The sequence below is a fragment of the Nothobranchius furzeri genome, chromosome 1, assembly GCF_043380555.1.
Source record: "Nothobranchius furzeri strain GRZ-AD chromosome 1, NfurGRZ-RIMD1, whole genome shotgun sequence".
Lineage (NCBI taxonomy): Eukaryota > Metazoa > Chordata > Actinopteri > Cyprinodontiformes > Nothobranchiidae > Nothobranchius > Nothobranchius furzeri.
In genome coordinates, this window is record NC_091741.1 from 105,843,801 (window position 1) to 105,852,626 (window position 8,826).

Below are 8,826 nucleotides of genomic sequence, written 5' to 3' on the forward strand. Positions count from 1 at the left end.
CTCCAGTGATGTAGGTATCGAGAAAATGGCTTTCAAATTAAAAGATAAGTTGAAGATCGTGTAAGTCAATATTAAACACGTGTAAACACGCAAAAAATGTTTTGAGACATATGTGTACATGTAATGGTCATTAGATAAACATACCTGTGCATATGAACCAAAGAAAGGCTTGTTGTTTATCGTTTTATTGTGAAATAACGGAAGCTGTGCTTGCTCCCTTTCCTGTTGGGCGTTTGTGATTTCTGTCCATTGACTGCGGAGGTGCTCCGGCGTCCGGCAAAAATAGGATCGATTCTATTTTTGCCGGACGCCGGAACAGAGAGCGGCGCACTGCACCGCACTGCCGGAGCACGGCCGCAGTAGTGGAATTGCTCTGATTGACTACAACGGGACCGATTTTGCTCCGGAGTTCGTGTCGGAGCGGAGCGGAGGTAGTAGAATTTGGGGGTTAGACCTGCTCCCATGTATTTTAGACCTGATTTTGATGGCTATGTTACGTAGTCACCAATATTTTTCAACAATTCAACATCATTTCATTCATTTAAAACATTTTGATGGATTTTTCCGGAAAGTAATGGTGAAAATGACACATTGTCTCTTTATTGCTGTGGGCATATAGATTAGTATCGAAATATATATATATATATATATATATATATAATGTTAATACTCAGTGGATTTTTATCTGGTTAGATTCTTATCTAACATATTTTGCTAAAGTCTGAAACCAAACTGCAACTTAGAATGATTTAAGTCAGTACAGCACATTACAGGGAAACTGTTATGACCTCTGTGTTCCTGGGCTCCATTTTAACCACCGCACCAAGGACAGCTCCTTGCTCCGGCCCCGCTGAGACAGGATCATGGTGACAGGATCAGCACCATGGAGAGAGGCACGCCGAGACTCACCCTTCCTGCCGGCCCGCTGCCACCAGCTGGAAACAATCCGCGCTCATCAGGGCTTCTTATAAAGGCAGAGAAGAAGAGCGGTTGAGAAGGTGAATGGAGTTGAGTAGGAGTTGAGAAGGAGTTGAGAAGGAGAGCGGTGAAAGGTTGTCGATGAGTTTCCAGTGAGAGTTCGATGAGAAGTTGGTGAGAGGTTGCAGACAGCGCGCTTGTGGAGAAAGGACGGAGTTTGGAGCTTCCTGAAAGAAAAGAAGTTTGAGAGAGAAGTGAAGTAGAGCTTGACAGAGTCGTGTAAAGGAAGAGGACTCCAATCACCGAGTTCGGGAGTTTCGAGCTGATGAAGGAGTGCCGAGCTGAGCTGCGAAGGAAAGCAGTGTAAAGAAACGGAGAGTTGCAGCCGGAGATCGTGGAGACGAGTGAACTAAAGACTACAGATGACACGAGGATCTTTTCTGGAGGAACCCATCCCCTGAGAGAGATAGAGAGAGAGACTGAGAGAACGGGAGAGCGTGAGACGCCGGCCACGTTAGGAGCAGCACAGGACGAAAAGGAGGACAAGTACACAAAACAGGAGGGTATTATCCGAGCTTGAGGGGGGCTTTGCCCTTGTCTTCAGTTATTATAGACATTATTATTTCCAGAGACTTTATTTACACCCGCCTGGGACAATTTTAATTAATAAACTCCTTTTGAACTTTTTATTGTCTTCGTGTTTGCTCCCACCACACTTGTGTTGCCCCTCCTGGTACTCCTAGGCCGGGAGGGGTGTAACATAATGGGGGCTCGTCCGGGATTTTTGCATTAAGACTATTTAATATTCCCGAGACAAAAGTTAATAACTACCTACAGTTGTGTGGAGTTTGGAACTCGTGTTTTGAAGGCTCATTGAAGTTATTGTACTAATGTGGTGTTCTCTCCTCTTGTGTTATCATGACTAGTTTGGCGGAGATATTGGAGGCTCCCTCGCGGGAGGCGATCGAGGGATGTCGGAAAAGCATTCTCGAGGAATTGGCTGCACACCTCAGCCTCCGTGGCGCCCGAGCAATGCTGAAACCGGACTTGAGAACAGCTGTGATCCTAGAAATGGAGAGATGTGGTTTGATTCCTCCTGCCTAGAAATGGAGAGATGTGGTTTGATTCCTCCTGCCATCAGTGAGACTGATTTACTGCAGGTGGTGGAACATTTGGAGGAGCCCGAACCGGCCGAACCACCTGGGGATTCCCCCAGTGAGATGCCGACTACACCGGAGGAGCGTAAGATTACCCCTCTGCCTGTCACCCTGCCTCGATATGAACCTCCTTCTCCTACGTCTGCTCTGAGTTCCCTTGAGGCTGCACGCCTACAAGTGCGGTTGGCCCGGGTAAAATATGAGGCCCAGGAAAAGGCTCGTCAACAAGACATTTCTCTGGAACTAAAAAGACTTGAGCTTGAAGCTGAGACAAAGCTGCGATTACGCAGAATGGAACTGGATCATGAACTGCAGATGCTTCGTGGAAACACTTCCACCAGTGGAGTGGAAGCGAGATCGGCTGACACGCTAAAGACTGATTCACCGCCTGATGCTGATAGAAGAGAAGTGGAACCTCCTGCGGATGAAAGAAACCCTGACGCCACAGATAGAAGGAAATTCGATGTGGGCAAATGCATTGCTTTGGTGCCGACCTTTCGGGAGACAGAGGTGGATAGCTTCTTCTCCGCATTTGAGCGACTTGCGGCCGCTCTCGATTGGCCCCGGGAGGTGTGGTCACTTGTTCTCCAGTGCAAGCTGTCAGGAAAAGCACAAGAGGTAATGGCTTCTTTATCTATAACAGATAGCATGGATTATGAAAAGGTGAAGTCTGCAGTTTTGAACTCTTATGAACTGGTCCCTGAAGCATATAGGCAGAAATTTCGGGCACTCTCGCACAAAGCTACTGGACAAACTTATGTGGAGTTTGCTAGAGAAAAGGTGTGTTTGTTTGAGAAATGGTTGTCTGCCTCCAAAGCTGAAACAGCGGAGGAACTTAAAGAACTAATACTAATGGAGGAAATGAAGCGATGCTTGCCTGAACGTGTGGTTTTGTATATAAATGAACAAAAGGCAACTCGTCTGGATGACGCGGCTCTATTAGCTGATGAGTATGCTCTGACTCATCGCTTTAGTGGTGATGTGCCGCGACCGGAGCACAAGCGCCCCGTTCCCTTGAGGCCTCCTGGAGTAAATCACCCTCCGGGGCGACAAACGCATTGTTTTTACTGCCACCGCCCTGGCCACATAGTGGAAGACTGTTTGATTTTGAAACGTCGTAATGAACAAAAACGATCCCCCCCACGGGAGATCGGGTTGCTGACTCATCAGCCTTTTCAGTTGGAAATGAAAGAAACAACCGAGACTGAAAGTTCATGTTTTACGCCTTTTCTGTCCCAAGCAGTTGTGGCTGAAAACGAAAATGGTACACACGTTCCTGTAAAAATACTCCGTGACACCGGAGCTTCCCAATCTTTAATATTACAGGGAACATTACCCTTGGATGAAAATAGTTTTACTGGGTTGTCAGTTCTGCTTTCTGGTATAAACTCCAAACCGGTTTCGAGACCTTTACACCGGGTTTGGTTCAAGCCCCCACAATGCCGCTCAGAAAATGGTCCCATCCCGGAAGTAAGAGAAATTGCAGTTCCACCCTCATCCGCTGGGGGCTGGTACCAGAAGCGAGCAAATCCTCATTGACTCCCATGTTAAAAATGCCATTTTCACAGCAGAAATAAACATGTTTACAGCCTGGTTCCAAAAATGGTTTTTTGTCTAAATTATCTAGTTTATACTCATGACAACTCTGAGGGGGGTGAATTTTTTTCTCACTCTTCTGTTTAAGTGTATTGAAAGCCTAAAATTCTGTATAATTAATGAGCATCCGACACACGTGACCGCCGCCTCAGACCCACGTGACCACATAGCTAGCTCCGTGGAAAGGCCTCAGTACAGCCTCGGTCCCTCCTGGAAACTGTCGGGATTTTGAGTCTCTGTGCTTGTGAATTCTGTTTTGGATATTATTGGTGCAATTGTTGGACAAAATGACTTGCTGTGGTATTAATTGCACTAATAGAGCGTCCAAGGAGTCTCCACTTCATTTTTTTCGGTAAGTTAAAATCTATATTTGTATTTTATGTCACTGCCACCTAGCTGAGTTTACCGAAGTAGCTAGCTAACTATCAGTTTAGCATGTAGCATGTACTGTTTAACCATGAAATTTAAATGTAAAATACGGTAAAATAATTAATAGGGCATATTTCGATGGGAAAAACCCAGTGCATTTAAGATAAAAATGGGTTGAAATATGACGGAGCGCGCCACTTGGAGGGACACCTGTGCTCCATTCTTTCATCTGGTAATCCCCAGCGGTCAGGCCGGGCAGGCTGACCGATGCGGCGCCTCGCTGCTGCGGGCTGACCGGAGAAATACTGCAGCTCGCTGAGAAGTCTATAGGGCATACAGCGTTTCCCTTAAATCCCACCGCCACGCCGACAAGATCCCAAGTTTCTTTGTTTTGGTTGGCGCTGTTTACTGAAGAAGCAGCGGGAACACCAGCAAGTTTCATCAGACTCGTAAAGTTAGTTTTTGCAGGGGACCCCCTGTATTTTACCGCTCCCTCCTGCAGTCTTCCCCTATTAAAATTTAAAATGTGTAACTTTATGTTTTGGGATGAATGACTAATATTCATGTTAACTAAAACGTTAGGTATTTAGCGGGAAAAAACAAAATAATAAACATTATACAGATGTCAAATAAATCAAACTGTAATTAAACTATATATTTTCAAAGTCTCGATTCTGGATAAAATCCAACAACATATGCTTTATAAATAAACACTACACATGGCTTTTACACACACACATATTACATTGTGATTTCTTAGTAAATATTCTATTTGGCGAGAGATAAACTTTATTGTATTTATCCTAGTGAATCTATAATTAAACGGGTAAACTAGCAGTAGCACATCCAACATCAAAGAAAGTAAAATGTTATTATCAGGAGAGGGAGAATGTTTAAGTGGTTAGCAGCAGTGTGCTAGCCGATGGCCCCCTCCATGAGGCCACCACAGCTCAGCAGAACACCATTGTAGCTTCTTCTGGGGAGAAAAACACTTAGAGAAAAAATAAAGTTAACAGCTGAAATAGCAGGAAATAATACAGTTAAAGAGCAGATTGTAGAAGAAAGAAACCCCTGGGTTAAACTGGTCTGTCTACTGCATAATGCTGAACTCTTAACATGTGTCCTCAGGGAAGGACCTGATTGGTGTCCAGAACCTGCTGAAGAAGCACCAGGCTCTGCAGGCTGAGATCACAGGTCATGAACCTCGCATCAAGGCTGTCACCCAGAAAGGAGAGACCATGGTGGAAGAAGGTAGAGCAGGTCTGGTCCTGACATGTTTCTGAGGTGTCTGCAGGTTCTGGCTCACTTTTTTTGGGTCCAGGTCACTTCGCTGGTGAGGAAGTGAAGACTAAACTGTGGGAGCTTCATGGACGTTGGGACACGCTGAAGGCCAAGGCGTCCCAGAGGAGGCAGGACCTGGAGGACTCTCTGCAGGCCCAGCAGTACTTTGCGGATGCTAAAGAGGCCGAGTCCTGGATGAGGGAGAAGGAGCCCATCGTTGGAAGTCCAGACTAAGGGAAAGACGAGGACTTGGCCGAGGTATGGAAGTCCCTTCCTGAGAAACTCCAATCGCTTTTCTTTGCTCTCTTTCCAGTCCTTCATAATTAATGTTTCTGTATTTGTCATTTCCTTCGGTTGTCTACCAGACGTCGTTGCTCGTTTGAGCGTCTCATGGGTTAGGGGGAGAAGTGCTGGCCTTGCACAGGAAGTGATGACAAACGTGTTCCCGTCGCTCTTATTTCAAACGGTTTACAAGCTGTGATGTGTGTTCCCGCTGCAGAGCAGCCATGACACGTGGCAGCCGGCAGAAGGCTCACGCTTTTCCACTAAACACCCGCAGAGCTGTGTCTGCGGGGAACTGAGCAGGGTTTGTTTTACGGTGGCGGATCCGATTGGACCATCGCTGCGAGAAAGCTCCACTTGTGTCAGACGAGCTGAAGGTTCTGATGTTCTGCTCCACAGGCTCTCCTGAAGAAGCACGAGGCCCTGATGTCGGACCTGTCGGCTTACGGCAGCAGCATCCAGGCCCTGAAGGAGCAGGCCCAGTCCTGCAGGGTGAGTTCAGAACCCTCGGCCCGTCAGAACATTCTTATCCACCACGTTCTAACACCAGACCTGTTAACCCGACAGCAACAAGGTGATCAGCAGGTGCTTTTGTCCTGCAGGACCTGAAGGCCAACGAGTCCCGCCTGAGGGACATCAACAAGGTGGCATCTGAACTGGAGTCAGAAGGTCTGATGGCTGAGGAGGCTCCTATGGTTCAGGCTCAGGTGAGCGTCACCTGTCTGCAGCAGCTGGTCCCTCTCACTTCCTGGTTTAACTCTGCTCGTCTCTGTTTGTAGCAACAAGAACATCTGGGTTCTGCTCCTGGAAAGGTGCGTGTTGTCCTCCGCCTCCACCAGAACCAGACGTGGTGTTTATGTTACCACTCATTTGTTTGTTTACAGGATGAAGCCGACTCTAACCCCGGCTTTCCACAGGAGTCGTCAGCAGCACGTTACTGCAGCAGCACGTCATAGCTGCTGATAGGAACCGCTGTGGTCAACAGAACCTTTTCCACTGGAGCCGTCAGCAGCGCGAGTCGGCCGCGTCTCAAGAGCAGCATGTCGCGGCCTTTACGCGCTGGTTCTATTTTCTACGCGCGACGCCTCTGAAACGGGTCAAGTTCGACATTTTTGGGGAAGGAAAGACAGGAAATCGGACGCGGAAATTGAGAGAAGCTACCGAGATTTTCAGAATAAAGAACGTACTGCCTTCCGGTTGCTTTACTTTTAAAAACAGTTACTAACTGAGCGGCCCCGTGAGAAGTTATCACCTAGCTAGCGGTCTCCTTTGTTTTTCAGGTCCGTATTGGCGATTATAAAACGGACAGAACATAAAACAAACCATGTTGTAATTTTCTCCTGCTTGTTGTTGTGTTTACTGACGAAGTCACTCGTGTGACTTCGTGCTCGGTCGGTGACAGCTGCTCCCCTGCTGCTTCGCGTCTCGTGGGAAGGGCCAAGCAGCAGCTTACGCGAGCAAGACGTGCTGCTGCAGTAACGTGCTGCTGACGGCTCCCGTGGAAACCCGGGGTAAGACGGCGTCACCCTGGAAGGTGAGTTCATTCAGCTGATCAGAGGTCACCTCTGATGGCAGCAGTCACGGCCGACCGTGCTGACATCACACAGGAATTCAGGTGACCCGGCAGGCACCAGGTGCTGGTGAAAGTGGGGACATGTCAGCTGGTTGCCATGGCTACAGTTATCTTTATTCATCTGTATGACTGCTGACTGGTGTGTGTTTCCTGTGACCTTTGACCTCAGACCGTACGGTTGGGCGTTCAGACGACGGCTAACTTTAATTCCATCAAGGTAAGAGGAAGCTCTTCCCTTCCTGTCTGAGCGATCCGTCTCCAGGTTTCCTCGTCCGGCGTCCAGCCCGCTGGTGTCCACCTTCATCTCACTGGGTTTGGTTTCTCTCCAGGAGCTGAACAACCGCTGGCGCTCGCTGCAACAGCTGGCTGAAGACCGGAGCAACATGCTGGGCAGCGCCCATGATGTGCAGCGCTTCCACAGGTACCCCGCACACTTATGCGCCGCTTACGGGTCAGTAGAGTTTGGACCCACACTCAGACGGAGTTCTGATGTCTTCTCAGAGACGCTGATGAGACCAAAGAGTGGATCGAGGAGAAGAACCAGGCCCTGAACACAGACAACTACGGCCACCACCTGGCCAGCGTTCAGGCTCTGCAGCGTGAACATGAAGGCTTTGAGCGTGACCTGGCAGCTCTGGGTGATAAGGTCCGCTTTCCTGATCGGTACCAGGACCCGAGTTGTCTCTGGAGACACGTTCTTCATGGTTCTGGTGACTCCACCCCAGCCGTTCCTGATCAGCGATCAGCGGGGTGCTTTCCTATTTAAGGTGGATGGAGGACAAAATTTGACGCCAGAAGATTGCCTCAGTTTTGGTAGTAACCAGCCACTCGTGTTACCTCTAGTGTTCCTAGGATTAATGTTATTTCGTAGTGTTTTTGCTCTTATATTGGATTTACCATTCTTCAGGATTCCTGTCGACCTCATTGGATACTGACCTCTACTCCAGGATTTGGATATTCAACACACGGACCTTATCACCACCCTCCATAACCCACCTCTCATCTCACCCAGTGCCCCTTCCACCAGGACGCCCCGCTTCCCTCCACCTCTGCTCCCTCTCCTGCGCTTCCCCCGGCTCTCTACCTCTCCCTCCTCCAGCCAACACATACACCCACCACAGTAAGTCTGCTGAACACCTCTGCCTGCCTACAATGGATTTTGAAACCAGAACCTAAGCTCACCTGTGTTCTCCCTCCTCCAGACGCTGAGCTGTTGTTGCAGTTCCAACCACAGACTTATCTGTGCACCTTAAGTTCCTCCTTATAAATAAATCATTTTTTCCATCAGTTTTTGGTCAGTGTTGTATTCTGCATGTCTTGGGTTAAGTACCTTCCTCCAAACATGACACTCCTCCTCAAAGAGCAAATCTGTTCAGCACATTCTGACAGACAGACCACCATTCTTCTGTCATGATGCTGTACAGGACATTTTTAGAGTTTTTCTTTTTAAAGATAAATAGGATTAAATTTAAAGAGCAATACTTTCACATTATCATTTTCCCACACTTCTGTATAACTGTATTTTGTTGTTTTTCAATAAAGAATGACAAACTATTTAAGTTTGGTTTTTGTTGCACACAAATATATATCTGTAAAAAATATCTACAAAGCTAATGTATACATAACAAGTATGATTGGGTTTTGCAATAC

The 8,826-nt window shown here is 47.6% G+C and overlaps 1 protein-coding gene across 6 annotated transcripts; it reads left to right on the plus strand.

Annotated features, from left to right (window-relative positions):
* The first annotated feature begins 3,385 nt into the window (after positions 1-3,385).
* Positions 3,386-8,463, plus strand: LOC139072210 (spectrin alpha chain, non-erythrocytic 1-like). Of its 6 annotated transcripts, none has more exons than XM_070555673.1 (11): positions 3,865-4,023; positions 5,169-5,291; positions 5,362-5,579; positions 6,003-6,095; positions 6,171-6,415; positions 6,488-7,137; positions 7,346-7,393; positions 7,506-7,597; positions 7,678-7,989; positions 8,084-8,296; positions 8,379-8,463. In XM_070555673.1, exons 8-9 carry the CDS (start codon positions 7,560-7,562, stop codon positions 7,940-7,942), a joined length of 303 nt encoding a protein of 100 aa, XP_070411774.1. In that variant the 5' UTR covers positions 3,865-4,023; positions 5,169-5,291; positions 5,362-5,579; positions 6,003-6,095; positions 6,171-6,415; positions 6,488-7,137; positions 7,346-7,393; positions 7,506-7,559; the 3' UTR covers positions 7,943-7,989; positions 8,084-8,296; positions 8,379-8,463. The 6 variants fall into 6 exon arrangements, with proteins under 6 accessions (XP_070411784.1, XP_070411771.1, XP_070411774.1 ...); XM_070555668.1 differs by having other exon boundaries at positions 6,171-6,310; positions 6,383-7,137; XM_070555683.1 differs by lacking the exons at positions 8,084-8,296; positions 8,379-8,463 and having other exon boundaries at positions 3,386-4,023; positions 6,206-6,310; positions 6,383-6,415; positions 7,678-7,814.
* The last annotated feature ends 363 nt before the right edge of the window (positions 8,464-8,826 follow it).

What these genes read in the sequence shown, in the direction of transcription:
- LOC139072210 (XM_070555670.1), top strand. Translation starts at nt 7,560, where the DNA reads ATGCTGGGCAGCGCCCATGATGTGCAGCGCTTCCACAG. An exon ending in GATGTGCAGCGCTTCCACAG is followed by an intron (nt 7,598 to 7,677) that starts GTACCCCGCACA and finishes ATGTCTTCTCAG; the next exon opens with AGACGCTGATGAGACCAAAG.